Here is a 19,933-nt window from a genome sequence, read left to right as displayed (position 1 = left end):
AAGTACCAGGGCTGAGAGTCAATCAAGTGGTGTGAGTGATGCTTTCAGGTGTGTGAGAAGAAATTTGCAACAAAGAAATGTGTTACAGGTGGTAAGTAACAACTTGAACTGTGCAAAAGATATATGATACGGATGGATATATTTTGTCTGTCAGTTTGCTTATTGATTAAACTTGTTTTTCATTTCTAATTAGTTACTTTCTATTTGAAAGTTCACCAGTCATATTGTGCAAAACATTTCTTCCTTTTCACCCCCAACCTGCCCATCAAAAAAATTCCATCCAGTCTCATTGCAGGGAAAGTAATTTCTCCCGAGTTACAACTGCCTGAACATACTCTACCCACGTTCTGACTGAGAAAAATCTTTTAATAAGAGTGTTGCATCAAGTATATATTGTGAAATGAGTGAAATATCATAGGTTTTAAGGAATAAAGCAGACAGGCATTATCTGGATAAACCTGAAATTCCATTTACAAAATAACGATGTAAGAGTACTTGGCCTTTCAGAAGCTTTCGATAACAATTAAGGAATTTGCCCAGCGTTCCAGTCTTCTTTGTTTCCCTCCTTGGCCTGTCTGCACTTCAGCTGCACTCTATCTCTCGGCTTTGAATATCCTTCTGGATGCTTCACCTCCATCTCTGTGCTCCAACCTTCAAAAAAGTTGTAACCCAAGGTTTTACCAGATGCACAGCCTAACATCATCCCTTACCCATGAGCAATGACAAAGGAGATCTGTTTGCATAAATATACAATAAATGCAATTCTTTGTATCTCTAGCTGGTAGGAAGTTAATTGAGCATTTAATTACCATTAATTCCTTGTCTGAGGCTGTACTGTAGTAATCATGGATTGAATTTCTTGAGTTATTTTATATACTAAAATAAGACTGAGAGCAATTGGTAGTTTTTATTTCATTGCCTCTAATCTTAACCCATGATTACATTTTCCTGTTTCTCTCCTCTTAAGACTTTAACTCATATTGGGTGCAGTTCTACATGTAGCTGACACCATTCGATTGGTCATTCTTCACGAGCCTAGACATTAAGTGTTGACAGGCTGTTCACACCTGGGTAGCATAATGGGCAAGCCAGATCATGTCCTCCCAGTGGGAATTTGCATCATGAGTTACCAGCTAGGATTCATTCAAGAGTGAGAAGCTTGACTGATATTTTCCTCTCTCAAGCCCAGAGGAATTCATAACAAATGTAGTGGCTCTATTTTAATGTGATAAATATGTAGTTTTTTTTATTCTTCAAGGTGCATGAATATCATTTTTGCAGTTTTGCTTATTAACAACAAAGAAAGAACAAAGAACAGTACAGCACAGGAACAGGCCATTCGGCCCTCCAAGCCTGTGCCAATCTTGATGCCTGCCTAAACTAAAACCTTCGGCACTTCCGGGGCCCATATCCCTCTATTCCCATCCTATTCATGTATTTGTCAAGATGCCTCTTAAACGTCGCTATCGTACCTGCTTCCACCACCTCCCCTGGCAGCAAGTTCCAGGCACTCACCACCCTCTGTGTAAAGAACTTGCCTCGCACATCCCCTCTAAACTTTGCCCTTCACACCTTAAACTATGTCCCCTAGTAACTGACTCTTCCACCCTGGGAAAAAGCTTCTGACTATCCACTCTGTCCATGCCGCTCATAACTTTGTAAATCTCTACCATGTCGCCCCTCCACCTCCGTCATTCCAGTGAAAACAATCCGAGTTTATCCAACCTCTCCTCATAGCTAATGCCCTCCAGACCAGGCAACCTCCTGGTAAACCTCCTCTGTACCCCCTCCAAAGCCTGCACGTCCTTCTGGTAGTGTGGCGACCAGAATTGCACGCAATATTCTAAGTGTGGCCTAACTAAGGTTCTGTACAGCTGCAGCATGACTAGCCAATTTTTATACTCTATGCCCTGACCGATGAAGGCAAGCATGCCGTATGCCTTCTTGACTACCTTATCCACCTGCGTTGCCACTTTCAGTGACCTGTGGACCTGTACGCCCAGATCTCTCTGCCTGTCAATACTCCTAAGGGTTCTGTCATTTACTGTATACCTCCCACCTGCATTAGACCTTCCAAAATGCATTACCTCACATTTGTCCGGATTAAACTCCATCTGCCATTTCTCCGCCCAAGTCTCCAACCGATCTATATCCTGCTGTATCCTCTGACAATCCTCATCATTATCCACAACTCCACCAACCTTTGTGTCGTCCGCCAACTTACTAATTATAGTTTATAATTCTAATTATAACTTATAGTTATGAGTACCTTTAAATGTGATTTTCACATTCTATAATGTTACTTTAGTTCCTTGCTCAGCTGAAGATCATGGACTACAGTCTTCTGGTTGGTATTCATGATGTCGAGCGAGCTGAACAGGAAGAAATGGAGTTTGAGGATGAGGAAGATGAAGGAGAAAGTGATGGGGCTGGAGCCTATACAACTGGATCATGTGGAACGCCTCCAGATAGCCCTGGAAATATACTGAACAGTTCAAGACCATTAGCACCTGGTGAATTTGACCCAACTATTGATGTGTATGCCATAAAAAGCCATGAAAGTAAGTAATCATTTACATTTTCTAAACATAATAAAACACACAAAATAATAAAGGATACAAGTCGTTTCCAATGACTATAACAAAATAGTTGTTGGCATTAATGTATTGATGCAATTTACTCAAAAAAAAAAAGAGCTTCATTGTCAGTATAATAGAGTAATTTACAGCACAGAAGGAGGCCGTTTGGCCCTTCGTGTCCATACTGACTCTCCACAGAGCTATGCTGTCAGTCCCACTCCCCGGACCGATCTTTTTAGCCCTGCAAGTCTCTTTCTCTCAGGTGGCCATCAACTTCCTTTTGAAGTCTTTTTTTAAAATTCATTCATGGGATGTGGGCATTACTGGGTAGGACAGCATTTATTGCCCATCCCTAATTGCCCTTGAGAAGGTGGTGCTGACCCATCTTCTTGAACTGCTGCAGTGCATGTGGAGTAGGTACACCCACAGTGCTGTTAGGAAGGGAGTTCCAGGATTTTGACCCAGTGACAATTATAGTTCCAATTCAAGATGGTGTGTGGCTTGGAGGGGAACTTACAGGTGCTGGTGTTCCCATGCATCTGTTGCCCTTGTCCTTTTACGTGGTAGAGGTTGTGGGTTTGGAAGGTGCTGTCTCTAAGGAGCCTTGGTGCGTTGCTGCAGTGCATCTTGTAGATGGTACACACTGCTGCCACTGTGCATCAGTGACAGAGGGTGTGAATGTTTGTGAATGGGGTGCCAATCAAGCGGGCTGCTTTGTCCTGGATGGTGTTGAGATTCTTGAGTGTTTTTGGAGCTGCACGCATCCAGGCAAGTGGAGAGTATTCCATCACACTCCTCACTTGTACCTTGTAGGTGGTGGACAGGCTTTGAGGAGTCAGGAGGTGAGTTACTGGCTGCAGGATCCCTAGCTGCTGAACTGTTCTTGTAGCCATGGTATTTATGTGGCTACTCCATTTCAGTTTCTGGTCAATGGTAACCCCCAGGATGTTGATAGTGGGGGATTCAGTGATGGTAATGCTATTGATTGTCAAGGGGAGATGGTTAGATTCTCTCTTGTTTGGCATGGTCATTGCTTGGCACTTGTGTGGTGCGAATGTTACTTGCCACTTAACAGCCCAAGCCTGGATATTGTCCAGGTCTTGCTGCATTTCTACACGGGCTGCTTCAGTATCTGAGGAGTCACGAATTGTGCAGTCATCAGCAAACATCCCCACTTCTGACCTTATGATTGAAGGAAGGTCATTGATGAAGCAGCTGAAGATGGTTGGGCCGAGGACACTACCCTGAGGAACTCTGCTGTGATGTCCTGGAGCTGAGATGATTGACCTCCAACAGCCATGACCATCTTCCTTTGACACCAACCAGTGGAGAGTTTTAGCCCTGATTCCCATTGACTGCAGTTTTGCTAGGGCTCCTTGATGCCATACTTGGTCAAATGCTGCCTTGATGTCAAGGTCAGGAGCTGAGTGAACCCAAACTGAGCATCACTGAGCAGGTTATTGCGAAGCAAGTGCCACTTGATAGCACTGTCGATGACACCTTCCATTGCTTTAGTGATAATCGAGAGTAGATTGATGGGGCGGTAATTGGCTGGGTTGGATTTGTCCTGCTTAATCATCTGTGCTTCCATTACCCTTGTTGGCAGTGAGTTCCAAGTCATTACCACTCGCTGTGTAAAAAAAAAAAAGTGCTTCATCATATTCTCTCTGCATCTTTTGCCCAAAACCTTCAATCTGTGTCCTCTGGTCCTTGTACCACTTGACAATTGGACAGCTTTTCCCTGTCTAACTTATCGAAGCCTGTCATAATCCTGTATACTTCTATTAAATCTCCCCTCAATCTCCTTTGTTCTAAGAAGAACAAAGAACAGTACAGCACAGGAACAGGCCATTCGGCCCTCCAAGCCTGCGCCAATCTTGATGCCTGTCTAAACTAAAACCTTCTGCACTTCCGGAGATCCGTATCCCTCTATTCCCATCCTATTCATGTATTTGTCAAGATGCCTCTTAAACGTCGCTGTCGTACCTGCTTTCACCACCTCCCCCAGCAGCAGGTTCCAGGCACTCACCACCCTCTGTGTAAAGAACTTGCCTCGCACATCCCCTCTAAACTTTGCCCCTCTCACCTTAAACCTATGTCCCCTAGTAACTGACTCTTCCACCCTGGGAAAAAGCTTCTGACTATCCACTCTGTCCATGCCGCTCATAACTTTGTAAATCTCTATCATGTCGCCCCTCCACCTCCGTCGTACCAGTGAAAACAATCCGAGTTTATCCAACCTCTCCTCATAGCTAATGTCCTCCAGACCAGGCAACGTCCTGGTTAACTTCTTCTGTACCCTCTCCAAAGCCTCCACATCCTTCTGGTAGTGTGGCGACCAGAATTGCACGCAATATTCTAAGTGTGGCCTAACTAAGGTTCTGTACAGCTGCAGCATGACTTGCCAATTTTTATACTCTATGCCCTGACCGATGAAGGCAAGCATGCCGTATGCCTTCTTGACTACCTTATCCACCTGCCTTGCCACTTTCAGTGACCTGTACACCTGTACGCCCAGATCTCTCTGCCTGTCAATACTCTCAAGGATTCTGCCATTTACTGTATACTTCCCACCTGCATTAGACCTTCCAAAATGCATTACCTCACATTTGCCCGGATTAAACTCCATCTGCCATTTCTTCGTCCAAGTCTCCAACCGATCTTATATCCTGCTGTATCCTCTGACAATCCTCATCACTATCCGCAACTCCACCAACCTTTGTGTCATCCGCAAACTCACTAATCAGACCCGCTACATTTTCCTCCAAATCATTTATATATACTACAAACAGCAAAGGTCCCAGCACTGATCCCTGCGGAACACCACTAGTCACATTCCTCCATTCAAAAAAGCACCCTTCCACTGCTCCCCTCTGTCTTCTATTACAGAGCCAGTTCTGTATCCATCTCGCCAGCTCGCCTCTGATCCCGTGTGACTTCACCTCTTGTACCAGTCTGCCATGAGGGACCTTGTCAAAGGCTTTACTGAAGTCCATATAGATAACATCCACTGCCCTTCCTTCATCAATCATCTTTGTCACTTCCTCAAAAAACTCAATCAAATTAGTGAGACACGACCTCCCCTTCACAAAACCATGCTGCCTCTCGCTAATAAGTTTGTTTGTTTCCAAATGGGAGTAAATCCTGTCCCGAAGAATCCTCTCTAATAATTTCCGTACCACTGACGTAAGGCTCACCCGCCTATAATTTCCTGGATTATCCTTGCTACCCTTCTTAAACAAAGGAACAACATTGGCTATTCTCCAGTCCTTTGGGATCTCATCTGTAGCCAATGAGGGTGCAAAGATTTCTGTCAAGGCCTCAGCAATTTCTTCCCTTGCCTCCCTCAGTATTCTGGGGTAGATCCCATCAGGCCCTGCGGACTTATCTACCTTAATGCTTTGCAAGACACCAACACCTCCTCCTTTTTGATAATGAGATGACTGAGACTATCTACACTCCCTTCCCTTGGCTCATCAGCCACCAAGTCCTTCTCTTTGGTGAATACTGATGCAAAGTACTCATTTAATACCTCGCCCATTTCCTCTGGCTCCACACATAGATTCCCTTCTCTGTCTTTGAGTAGGCCAACCCTTTCCCCAGTTACCCTCTTGCTCTTTATATACGTATAAAAAGCCTTGGGATTTTCCTTAATCCTGTTTGCCAATGACTTTTCAGGACCCTTTTTAGCCCTCCTGACTCCTTGCTTAAGTTCCTTCCTACTGTCTTTTTTTCCTCAAGGGAATTGTCTGTTCCCAGCCTTCCAGCCCTTACGAATGCTTCCTTTTTCTTTTTGACTAGGCTCACAATATCCCACGTTATCCAAGGTTCCCGAAACTTGCCAAACTTATCCTTCTTCCTCACAGGAACATGCTGGTCCTGGATTCTAATCAACTGACGTTTGAAAGACTCCCACATGTCAGATGTTGATTTACCCTCAAACAGCCACCCCCAATCTAAATTCTTCAGTTCCTGCCTAATATTGTTATAATTAGTCTTCCCCCAATTTAGCACCTTCACCCGAGGAATACTCTTATCCTTATCCACAAGTACCTTAAAACTTATGGAATTATGGTCACTGTTCCCGAAATGCTCCCCTACTGAAACTTCGACCACCTGGCCGGGCTTATTCCCCAATACCAGGTCCAGTACGGCCCCATCCCTTGTTGGACTATCTACATATTGTTTCAAGAAGCCCTCCTGGATGCTCCTTACAAATTCTGCCCCATCCAAGCCCCTAGCACTAAGTGAGTCCCAGTCAATATAGGGGAAGTTAAAATCACCCACCACTACAACCCTGTTACCTTTACATCTTTCCAAAATCTGTCTACGTATCTGCTCCTCTACCTCCCGTTGGCTGTTGGTCGGCCTGTAATAAACCCCCAACATCGTGACTGCACCCTTCCTATTCCTGAGCTCCACCCATATTGCCTCGCTGCATGACCCCTCCGAGGTGTCCTCCCTCAGTACAGCTGTGATATTCTCCTTAACCAGTAATGCAACTCCCCCACCTCTTTTACATCCCCCTCTATCCCGCCTGAAGCTTCTAAATCCTGGAACATTTAGCTGCCAATCCTGTCCTTCCTTCAACCAAGTCTCTGTAATAACAACAACATCATAGTTCCAAGCTCTAAGTTCATCTGCCTTACCTGTTATACTTCTCGCATTGAAACAAATGCACTTCAGACCACCAGTCCCGCTGTTCTCCACAAAATCTCCCTGCCTGCTCTTCCTCTTAGTCTTACTGGCCTTATTTACTAGTTTCCCCCTCATTTATTTCACTTGCTGTCCAACTGCTCTGGTTCCCACCCCCCTGCCTCACTAGTTTAAACCCTCCCAAGTGACGCTAGCAAACCTCGCAGCCAGGATATTTGTGCCCCTCCAGTTTAGATGTAACCCGTCCTCCTTGTGCAGATCCCATCTGTCCCTGAAGAGATCCCAATGGTCCAGATATCTGAAACCCTCCCTTCTCCACCAGCTGTTCAGCCACGTGTTTAGCTGCACTATCTTCCTATTTCTAGCCTCACTGGCACGTGGCACAGGGAGTAATCCTGAGATTACAACCCTCGAGGTCCTGTCTTTTAACTTTCTACCTAACTACCTAAACGCCCCCTGTAGGACCTCGTTACTCTTCTTGCCTATGTCGTTGGTACCGATGTGTACCACAACCTCTGGCTGTTCACCCTCCCCCTTCAGAATGCCCTTTGTCCGTTCAGAGACATTCTTGACCCTGGCACCAGGGAGGCAACATACCATCCTGGAGTCTCTTTCACGTCCACAGAAGCGCCTATCTGTGCCCCTGACTATGGTGTCCCCTATAACTATTGCTCTTCTGCACTTTGTCCTTCCCTGCTGAACAACAGTGCCAGCCATGGTGCCACTGCTCTGGCTGCTTCTGTTTTCCCCTGACAGGCCATCCCCCCCAACAGTATCCAAAACGGTATACTTGTTAGAGAGGGGGATAGCCACAGGGGATTCCTGCACTGACTGCCTGCCCCTTCTAGCGGTCACCCCATCTATCTGCCTGCACCTTGGGTGTAACCACTTCTCTAAAACTCCTGTCTATGATGCTTTCTGCCACCTGCATGCGCCTAAGTGCATCCAGTTGCCGCTCCAACCGAACCATGCGGTCTGTGAGGAGCTGCAACTGGGTACACTTCCTGCAGATGTAGTCGTCCAGAACGCTGGAAGCGTCATGGACCTCCCACATCTCATAGGTGAAGCACTTCACCCCTCTAACTGACATTTCTAGCACTAATTAATAAATTAATTTAAAATAAATACTTATTAAATCCTTACTAAATTGTTAGAATTAACTATTTGGTCCCTAGTGCTAGATTCCTACTATAAATATTAAATGCTAACTAAATACAGTAATCTCCTCCCTCTGGTTTAGTTACTCTACTTATTGATTAGTTAATTAGGGTTTTAATCAATTTTTATCAATGCTTTATTTTCAAATTCAGTAAAAATTCCCTACCAGCCAATCAGGTCACAGCTTTCCTGTGACATCACTCAGTTTTTTTTTACCAGAGGTTCGCTTTTTATACTTACCGGTCTGAACTCCGCCCTCCGAGTCTTCTCCCAGTCAGCTGTGCTCTTTGGAAACTCTTGGCTCCCCTCACTCTGAGGACAGGTAGGAAATGAAAGGAGCTCCTCGCTCCCTCCTCACCGAACTTCCACAGTTACTAAACTTCCACTATAGCACTCTAATGCAAACAAAGTCAGCACTGTAAGATGGCTCACTTTTATACTGACTGACTCTAGCCCGTGAAAACTGGTTTACGCCAATTCTCTAATTAACAAGGTGAAGCTGCAAGCTGAGCCTGAGTGAACCCTGTTTCAAGCTGGTCTAAAACTCACCTTCTCCAACCCTAACAGCAACTGTTAAGTTGATCTGCTAAATAAAAGACAGATTAGATTTAAGATAAAATTAACCCTTAATTATCCTCAGTTACCAAACTTCCACTATCGCACTCTAATGCAACCCAAGTCAGCACTCCAGTGCAAATCCAGCTTTTCCAGCCTAACCTTGTAACTAAAAACCTCCATCCCTGGAAACATTCTGGTAAATCTCATCTGCACCTTCTTAAGGACCCTCACATCCTTCCTAAGTGTGGTGACCAGAACTGGTCACAATGCTCCAGTTGGGGCCTAACCAGAGCTTTATAATGGTTCAGCATATGTTGAGAGGGAAGGTGAAGAGGTAAATAAGACTGGCAAAGAGAGAATATAAAAATAGAATGGCAGTCAACATAAAAGGGAACCCAAAGATCTTCTACCGATATCTAAACAGTAAGCAAGTAGTAAGTGGAGGAGTGGGGCCTATTTGGGACAGAGAGGGTAATATATGCTTAGAGGTGCAGGGCAAGGTGAATATACTTAATGAGTACTTTGTATCTGTATTCACTAAGGAAATGGAGGCTGACAAAATATCAGTAGAAGCAGAGGGAGTAAAGGCAATGGATAGGATAAAAATTGAGAGGTTGGCTATGCTTAGGGTAGATAAGTCACCTGGTCCAGATGGCTTGCATCCCAGGTTGCTAAAGGAAGTGGGGATGGAGATAGCGGAAGGGCTTGCCATAATCTTCCAATCTTCCTTAGATGTAGGGGAGGTGCCAGAGGATTGGAGAGTGACAAATGTAACACCCTTATTCAAGAAAGGGTGTAAGGACAGTCCTAACAACTACAGGCCAATTAGTTTAACATCAGTGGTGGGTAAGAAACTATAATCGGGGAAAAAAATCAACAGACACTTGGAGAGGTTTGAGTTAATTAAGGATAGCCAGTATGGATTTGTAAAAGACAGATCATGCTTGAGAAATCTAATTGAATTTTTTGATGAAGTAACAGAGAAGGTTGATGAAGGGAATGTGGTGGATGGTGGTTATATGGATTTTAAGAAAGCATTTGATAAGGTACCACATAAAAGGCTGGTTAACAAAATTGACACTCGTGGAATAAGAGGGTCAGTGTCCAATTGTATAAAAAAAATTGGCTTATGGACAGAAAGCAGTAAGTTGTAGTAAATGGATGCTTTTCAGACTGGAGGATGGTAGACAGTGGTGTTCCCCAAAGGTCAGTGCTGGGACCACTGCTGCTTTGCTATATATAAATGACTTGGATCTTGGAATACAGAGTAGAATATGAACTAATTTAAATCAACAATGATGTACCTGTCTGAAAAAGCATTCAACCGTTGATATAGGGACAATTAAATGCAAATTCTAATTATTATAAATGGGTAATTCATTTTCCCCAGAATGCATTTTTGCAGATCTTGATTTAACCAGATTATTTATTTCTAAAATAAATCTGTTTTTATCATTTGCATATTAACACTTAATTCACACATGCAGTGATTTTTTTTCCCACTGGTTACTCTGAGATGTCCTGTGGTGCTGCTTATGGATTACATAGAATCACAGCATGGAATCTACAGTACAGAAAAGACCCTTTGACCCAACTGGTCTATGCTAGTGTTTATTCTCTGCAGGAGCCTTTACCCACCCTACCCCAGTATTAGAGTCAGGCCCTTCGGCCCATTCCCCTAGTCTGTTCTCATGTATGTGTGCACACTTAAATGCATTAATGCTATCTGCTTCAACCACACCCTATGGCAGCACGTTCCACATTCTCACCACTTCTCTATATAAAGATATTTTTCCCGAATTCTTTATTTGATCTGTTAATATTTATCTTAGATTTATGCTGCCTTGTTTTGAACTCTCCACATCCACCTTAATGAACCCTTCACTAATTTTAACTACCTCTATCTGATCTCCTTATAGTATTCTCTTTTCTGGAGAAAAGAGCCCCAGCCTGCTGAATCCTTTATATTCGTTAGATCCCCCCAATTCTGGTAGCATCCTTGTAAATCATTTATGCAACTTCTGTAGTGTTTCAATATTCTATTTTAGTATGGAGGCCAAAACTGCATACAGTACTCCAAATGTAGTCTAACCACAGTTCCAAATAAATGTAACTTCCTAGTTATATATTCCATTTCACAAGAAATGAACTCCAGTACTTTGTACTCTTCATGGTCTTATTAACTTGTGTTGTTACTTTTAATGATTTATGTATCTATATTCCAGATTTGTTTGCTCATTTAGTCCATTTAATTTTAATTCATTATCTTCCAAGAAATAAGTGGTCTTATTTTGTCCACTAAAATGAACCACCTCATACCGATATTGAATTTTATTTTCCATTTATCCACCCACTCTGCAAGCCTGTTTATGTCTTCCTGTATTTTGGTGCAGTCTTCCACATAATTTCTAATTTGATATCATCTGCAGTTTTCAACACCATACTTCCAATCCTTGAGCCCAAATCACTTATGTGATCTCAGTATGGAACCCTGTGGAACACCACGTCCATCTTTCTGCCAGTCTGACAAACATGCCTTACCACCTACCATCTGTTTTCTGCTTTGTAGTCATCTTTCAATTTATTCTGTTACCTGGCCTGACTGATCTTTCTCATAGTCACTTATGTGGCATTTTATCAAAGGTCTTCTGAAAGTCTGTATTTACCACACCTACTACATTGCCCTTGTCAATTCTTTCTGTTCCTTCTTCAAATAATTCAATAAGGTTGGTTAAATATGACCTTCCTTTTAGAAATCTGTGCTGACTAGTTTTTAGTATATTTTTTGTCTCAAGATGTTTTGTTATCTGTTTTTTAGCAATGTTGCTAATATCTTTTCTACCACTGACATTAAGGTAATTGATCTTTAGTTCTAATCCATTTTTGAAGCTAGGAATTACATTCGCTGTTCACCAGTTCTGTGGAACTATTTCCTAGGTACTTTTTGATATGTGGATAATAAATAATCACTTGGTAGTACAGAACTTGAGTATTGCTGAAAATAGAGACATGTTGTCGAAGCTTTTTGTCTTGCACTCATCAGGACAATCCGTAAGAATACCAATGTAAGGGAAAACAATGACTTTATACTGTATGAGAAGAGAGTGCTGATTGGTTGGCAATGGACTCTGGTAGAGGCGTTGCCATGGAGAATGCACCAGTTTATGGTGATTGACTGTTAACTGCTAAGCTTTGTTTGAAATTTAAACCAGACAGCTTGACTCTGATTGGTCAAGGCATTACCCTGAGGAATAAACCAGTGAATGGCTGTCACTTATTTTGTTTAGCTGGAACAGGCACAAAGTTTGTGCATGTTCTTTCTGTCTGCAAAGAACAGGGCCCTGTTTAATATATGTAGCTTCCAGTACGCGCAAATGCACCACACTGCGAGCCCTACTGACAATCTTAAATTGGTTGTCTGTAATTCTTAACCTATCTTCACTGGTCAATACACGCGTTGGGATTCTTACAGTTCCTTGTGCTATAAGATTGGCCATTCCATAGGCCGTACGTCCCAAAGACTGGCGGATTGTATCAAACAACATGTCCCTTCCACTGTTCGCAACGGGCAAGGTACAGGCTGTACCCAACCAGCCCGTGCTTGCAAAACTCAAAACACAGTGTCCAACAATAGATGTGATTCTGCGATTGGACAACATTTGTTAAATAATCCTCAGTGTGCTAAGAATTATGCTGACAACCAATTTAAGATTGTCAGTAGGGCTCGCAGTGTGGTGCATTTGTGTGTACTGGAAGCTTCATATATTAATACACAGGGCCCTGTTCTTTGCAGACAGAAAGAACATGTACAAACATTGTGCCTGTTCCAGCTAAACAAAATAAGTGACAGCCATTCACTAGTCCATTCCTCAAGGCAGTGCCTTGACCAATCAGAGTCAAGCTGCCTGGTTTAAATTTTAAACAAAGCTTGGCACTTAACTGTCAGTCACCGTAAACTGGTGTATTCTCCGTGGCAACGCCTCTACGAATCAGAATTCCCTTGCCAACCAATCAGCACTCTCTTATACAGTATAAAGTCTTTGTTTTCCCTTACATTGGTATTTTTGTGGATTGTCCTGATGAGTGCAAGACCAAAAGCTTCAACAACATGTCTCTATTGTCACCTCCTAGTGAGAATGTGTGTGTAGTTCATCTGGAGCTGGCATCTTGTCCTCAGGTTTGGCTCGTTTAGAATTTCCTTACTTTCTATCTTAACTGTTGTAATATTGCTCGTGACTTCTTTTACGACTGTCATTTCCTCTTTGTTAGCCTCTCCGGTGAAAACTGAGGCAAAGTATCTATTTAGTATCTCCATCATTTCAGTATCGTTTCCGATGAGTTTGTCTTGGTTTACCCATGGTGGGCCTATCTCTATCTTAATTCTCTTTTGTTACTTATTTGCTTGTAAAATATTTATTTTTATATTCTATGATGTTTTCATTCCAAATTTCCTCTTTGTGTCCCTAGTTGTCTTTTTTTCCCCTCATCACATTCCCTTTTGTTATCATTTGCTTTATTGTTCATGTACTAAGGTATGCCTTTTCTTTAGATTCAATTTTATCCTCACCTCCTTATTCATCCATGCATCTGATTTTTCATTGGCTTGTTCTAATTTATTCTTTTAATGTTTTTCTCCAATTTACCTCCTTAAGTTTCATCCTCATTACATCTTAGCTGGCTTTTTTTGGTCTTTGTACTATCTATCTTTCAATCATTACTTTAAACTTATTATATTGTAATCACTACGCTTGTGCTCACTTTTCTTACCTTTTGTGATTCATTTCCATTGCTAGGTCTAGCAGCACTTCTTCCATGGTTGGGCTTCTTGCATAACGGGACAGAAAGGAGTCTTGTTTAAAACCTCCAACCCCTTCCCCCCACCACCTTTCACTCTATTTTCTTGCCAGATTATTTGGGGGTAGTTGAAATCCATTATGATTGTGTTCTTGTACTCATTTCATAAATTTGCCTACATATTTCTCCCTCCACTTATTTTCTGTAGGTCTGTATTATACCTGTAATGGTGTGACCGTCCCTTCTCAATCCATATGGATTCTGTTTCAGTATCATGCTAGTTATGTCCTTCCTTGCCAATATCATATTTCTGATTAACACAGCTCTCACCACCCATTCTTCCTTCCCTATCTCTCCTAAAATACCTTTATAAGCTGTAATATTTAACAGCCAATTCTGACCTGTCTGTAGCCATCTTTCTGTTATCCTGATTGCACCTGTTTCCTCACTACTGATTACTGCCTCTAATTTGTTACTGTTGCTCCGTACTTTGCTATACAGGCAATTTAATATGTTCTTATTTTTTGTTACTTGTGCTTTATTTTTAACAGGTATTACTACTTTCACTAACCTGTTCTGTTCTGAGTATTTGTTGTCTTTATCCCAAATTGTATTCTGTCCTTTGCTCTTCACCCCTTTTTCTTATCTTTAGGTGACTATTATTTCCACCCAGATCCTCTTTTCTTCCCATCCCCACCTCACCCCGACTTCCCTCTGGTTTGGTCTTTTCTATAGTCATATTTATCCTTTTCACTAGGATTTTGCTGCAAGCCAAGTTGAGCTGAATTCTATCCCAATTGTACAACAACTTCTGTCCCATTGCTGAAGCAAGTGTCTCCTGAATTGGAACCTTTTCTTCCCGCACCATTCTTCTAGTCCCTGTGCCAATTAGCAAGTGACTCAAGTAACAATCTAGAGATTATCACCCTTGAGGACCTGCTCGTTAATTTAGCTCCAAATTACTGCTTTAGTGAGATCTCCTCCCTGTTTTTTCCTGTATTATTTGTTCTGACATAAACCACAACAGCAAATTCTGCAGTTCCTCTTTCACTCCATCCACCTAGTTTCTCCCTATTTTGCTGGCTGTCAGTCATGCTCTCCTTTCCTGCATCTGTATTTCTCTATGGTGTGACTGCATTCTGGAATAAGCTATCCACATATTACAGTCCCTTAAGTGTCTCCATCGCATGCTCTATCTAGCTCAACGATTCTGAGCCAAAATGATTAGGGTCATAGACATTGCCCAGAGATTTTGTCAACTTTACCCTGCCTACAACAAAGATAACATTGTGAAGCTTAGAAAGTATATTTGGGGTGGGTTGGAAAAAATGTGTTAGAATAGATTTTTAATATAAATAGTCACAGTTATCTTTATTACTTCAGACTCCTAGAGCAATAACCAACAAAAAGATGTTTACCATATTAGCACATCATAACTTCTTCCAGAAAGTGTAGACGAGGGCAAACATTCCCACAAACTGATTACACCCTGTTTACTGATTTTGAAGAAGCTTGTCATAATAATTGAGTGCATTTCTAAACAAATATTGTCATCATCCTCCATGGCACCATGCTGTTTTTATTGTTTGGATTTGAGAGAGGGGAATTGTTTTATGATTATTGGGATGAGGATGTAATTCCTGAGAATCAACATCTATTTCATTTTGGCAGATGGCATCAGCGTCATATGCTTCCCCATGAACACAGCAAAGTTTCCTTTACTCCACAAAAGCAATGTACCTGAACCCCAATCTTAGATCCAGTACATCACTATAAATTTTTACATTTCCCACACCAGCCATTCTTATGGCATCAGCAAAATTTACAATTCAGTTCTAATTAATGCCAGATTTTGAGCAGTCCTGAATTATAGAAGATCAACACAAGCTCGAGGAGCAGCACCTGATCTTTTGATTAGGCACTCTACAGCCTTGCAGACTGAACATTAAGTTCAATAACTTCAGAGCATGACTGACCTTTTTTTATATTTTTATATATTTTTTAACCATGTGCCTGTTTCTCATGTAGACAGAGCTGCTCATTATTCCGCTATTAACACTCTCTGGACTAATGCTTTGTCTTTCACCACAAGCATTAACATAGTCTTTTAACTTGAACGTATCTCCTGTTTGTAGCAGACAGTTTCAATTTGCTGTTTTTGGTTCCCCTCTCCCTCCTCCTTTGGCGACCCACCATTTTGGATTTCCACTGACACCTGGAGCTATCCCAGTGATACGCCTCCAGGTTAGCATCCAGTCCAAAGCCTGGAGTTGCTGTGGGATGTATGGAGATGAAAATGGCAAGCTTCCATGGGAGGAAAAAAGTAGCTCACGACTTCAAAGTTATCCCTTACAAGTTAGGATACACATTCTTCAATTTTATAAAAAGTTAGAAAGTAGCTTATACTGAAAGTGCTCCCCTTGTTCATTCTTTTAGCATTTGAAAGATAGCTCCCACCTCTGTGTTCTGCATATGGTAATTAATGGTAGTAATATTTTTATTTCATGTTTTCCATCTTTTTAATGAAATCTATTTGTACATTTTAACAACACCCTGTTCATAAATTGTATATTTATTTTACAGGCTCCCTGAGGAAGGAGGTTTACTTTCTGGGAATTATAGACATTCTAACACATTATGATGCAAAGAAGAAAGCTGCACATGCTGCCAAAACAGTCAAACATGGTGTAAGTCATTTCTACTTTCATATGTTTTCTTACAAAAACTCTTTTGAGGTCTGAGGAGTACAACTAAACATGGTCTTGCAGTTATTAATTTTAGTGAGTGCATTAATTCAGGTTGAGTGCAGTTATGTAACACTAGAGTATTTCTAAGTGACTGTACTAGTGCATTTGAGTGTAAACCTGCCTCAGCTGGCAGTGCTTTTGCCTCTTGAAACTTAAGATTGTAGGTTCCACTCAGGACTAAAGTACATAATCTAGACTCACTTCAGTGCCATACTGAAGGAGTGCAGCACCGTCGAAAGTTCCATCCTTTGGATGAGACAATAAACTGAGGTCCCATCTGCTTGTTCAGATGGAAGTAGAAGGTTGTGACGCTGTTTGAAGGAGAGCAGGGAGCTCTCTGTGTCCTGCCCAGTAATCAAATTTCAAGCAACACCACCAAAACACTCAATTATCATTTATCACGCGTGCTGTTTGTGTGCGTGATCTGTCTACATAATAGTGACTGCATTTCAAAACCTTTCTACAGCTGGTTACTCAACACCTGACCTGATTGCGTTTGTTGCTGACAATGGATGCACAAAATGGGAGATTATTCCAGTAACCAATGCTGATGTTCCTCACCTTAATGACAGCAGAACATATAGAATAAATAGCTTTCTTCCTTTCCCCAATTTAAAATTAATTCACACATCATTCACTGGCTACTATTTGACATGCCTCAATTCTACATTTGGGTCCAATCATCAGGAGAAAATGAATGGTTGAAATTGATGCACCACATTATTATCCTCCTGTTGGGAAGAATTGTTTAGGCTTTTCTTGAACCTTTTCTGTCGGCAATCACAAGGAAATAAGCACTTTTTAAAAAAATATATTCAAAGTTATACAGAATCCCATGTTAAATGGTTATTAATGTTTAAATCTGTACTTTTGAAAAGTGTTAAATAGAAAATGGTGATAATTATATTTTTTGTGTGTTACAGTCTGGTGCTGAGATCTCCACCGTCAATCCTGAGCAGTACTCGAAGCGCTTTGTGGAATTTATCACCAGTATTTTGACATAGCTTAATCTGGATCACATGCAAGGAATGGGAGGTGTGACAAGGATGTGGGAATGAAATGGGCTAAATGAAGTGGCATCTGCAGTGTTCGTCTTGCTGAAAGCGTCCCCTTCTTTACATCTTCTGAATAAGGTGACTGACAGAAAATAGCTTTAACTGCTTCCTGAAACTGCCAGCACAGTACTCACAATTAATGACTTTATTTTGTGGGAAGAATATAAAAATCATCAGAGTGCACTGCTTTAGCAACACTCCAAGACCAGCTGTGATGGAACTTTATGGGAGGAGGTACTTTCAATAATGGGAAGAGAGTGCATGTTAATTGACACACAGCAATTACTGGTATCAAATTATAAACTGTAGATCAGTTTATCACTTGAACTGAAAGATGCAGAGCAGTATTTGTTTAACTTGCTAATGTTACACTTCCATTGTGCACACTGGCACTCCTCAAGGTAGCTTCATGGTTTATTCTTTCTTCAACGGGAGTCTTGACATAATAAAACTTGCAAAGTCCTGTAAATTTATGTTGAGATAAATTAGTCTTAAATCCCCACTTTAGGCAGCTTATGTTGTTTGTGTTTAAAAGTTAAAATTATTTCTAGGAGGAAATCCAATTAAGAAATCAGAAATTTTGGTCACAATCATTCACGGTAATTGGGTGTTTTGAAGCTCTGATAAATTAACTGAGTTGTCACAGTACAGAAAAGATGTGCATTAAGTGTCAAGACCTGCCTCGTGATTATTTAACGTTGTTTTGGGCAACATTTTACTACATATCTAACTTTCTTTCATTTGAAGTAATTGAGTTAGATGTTAAAGGATTAAAAGTCACCTGGGTCACTTTATACACAGCAGATCCCTTTGTAGTAGTGATTAGAATACTGTTGTGGGAAGTAAAATTATATTTATAACACTTCACATTACCCATCATAATGAATTGTGCAGATTGATTTCATTGCAAAGTAAAAACTTTTTTTTAAATTCCCCTTGTTACTAGTGTTTACTAGAGAAGTGTCTGATGTGTCACATAATGAGCAGCTTTTTCATATTAATATGGTTTCAAATGAAAAGTCCTTAGAGAAAGCCTATCTCCACCATAGTATAAATGTTCCAGAGAGTTCTAGCACCTAAATTAAATATGGAATGCTTGAACTATTCATTGCATTTTTCATAGAGAGGAACACATTAAGATTGTCTAAACACAACAGTAATATTTCAGAATTCACAGTTGCCTTTTTAGTTTCTGCAACATTTTTTTAGGTATTATGTAAATATGTAATAAATGGTTGCCTGAAACTATGATCATCTTTGTTATTTGTTAATGCTTTGAAGTATGAATTGATCTTTTCTGTAATACTTCCATGACCTCTAATTAAGCAGATATGCCTTGTTAAGTAAAACATGCTTAATATCTTCAAAGACTACACTGTGCAATTGGTGTGCCTTTTTCCTAGGTGTGTCATTGAAATTGCTGTTAAGACTATATCAATTTCATTGCTGTGCCCTCCCCAGAAGTTTGGGAACTTAAGCAAGCAAAGGAGTGCCAGAATGCCTTTCCTATTAAAAATGTCAGTGCTGTTTGGACTGCAATTTTTTTAAATGCTTCACATTAGGTAGCAATTACCTAGATTGTACTAGGATTCTAGTGAGTATCAGCATCTTCAGTGGCCAAAGGCAATATCATCAATGTGTCTATGTAATAATTTAACATGGTTTTGTTACTCTTGGTATAGTGATGGTAACACTGTAATGTAAATGTACAGTTATATATTTTATGTATTTAAAAAAATTTCCATAATCATTGTGCAGGTCATTTTCATTTCAAATTTTCTGTAGTATGCTGTAGTTTCCATTAGTAATAGGACTACAAGAAACAAGCCCCATGTGGGGAAAAAGAGGTACACGTACAAACAATATATTTGGGCAAAAAAAGTTCCCTTTGTGGCTCATCTGTGTATTTTAAATGCTTCTGGCAGCTTAAAATATAATGCACAACGTTTTGTCTTTATTAGTCATTCATGTAGATAAATTGTTTTTTGTTTAAGTGAGGCAACTTCATACAATATGTACTAGTGCTGCATTCTACACACTCCACACCTGAGCTTTGCTTTATGAAATAAAGCGCCCTGTTGTCTCAAAACGCTTCTTGCATTCATGTTGTTTTCATACTGGTGGTGAGAGTAACTACAGTTGCCTATTCTAACATTCCTAACCCATTTGGGAAAAATAGAACTGATGCCTAGAAGCTGTTAGAACTCTTTCCCAGTCACTGTATAATCACCTTGCAGCAATTAGTATGATATTATATCTATTACTGAGACATGGCTGAAAGAAGAACAAGAATGGCAGCTCAACATTCCTTGTTACAGAGTTTTCAGATGAGATGGGGGATAATAAAGTGGGGGGCGGGGGGGTGTACTATAGGCCCCCAAACAGT

At 41.0% G+C, this 19,933-nt stretch overlaps 1 protein-coding gene across 4 annotated transcripts in view; it reads left to right on the top strand.

Moving 5' to 3' along the window:
- The window catches only part of pip4k2aa (phosphatidylinositol-5-phosphate 4-kinase, type II, alpha a), a 282,211-nt gene extending 262,575 nt beyond the window's left edge, over positions 1–19,636 (top strand). For all 4 annotated transcript variants that reach the window (XM_068013719.1, XM_068013720.1, XM_068013718.1 and 1 more), the window contains 3 exons: positions 2,309–2,561; positions 16,329–16,432; positions 17,416–19,636. In XM_068013719.1, coding sequence (XP_067869820.1) covers positions 2,309–2,561; positions 16,329–16,432; positions 17,416–17,496 — 438 coding nt within the window. In that variant the 3' untranslated portion in view covers positions 17,497–19,636. The remainder of the gene's footprint in view (positions 1–2,308; positions 2,562–16,328; positions 16,433–17,415) is intronic.
- Positions 19,637–19,933: the final 297 nt, after the last annotated feature.

This window comes from Heterodontus francisci, chromosome 2, assembly GCF_036365525.1.
Source record: "Heterodontus francisci isolate sHetFra1 chromosome 2, sHetFra1.hap1, whole genome shotgun sequence".
Taxonomy (NCBI): domain Eukaryota; kingdom Metazoa; phylum Chordata; class Chondrichthyes; order Heterodontiformes; family Heterodontidae; genus Heterodontus; species Heterodontus francisci.
Note: the sequence above shows the minus strand (reverse complement) of the source record. Positions and strands in the feature narration are given on the sequence as shown.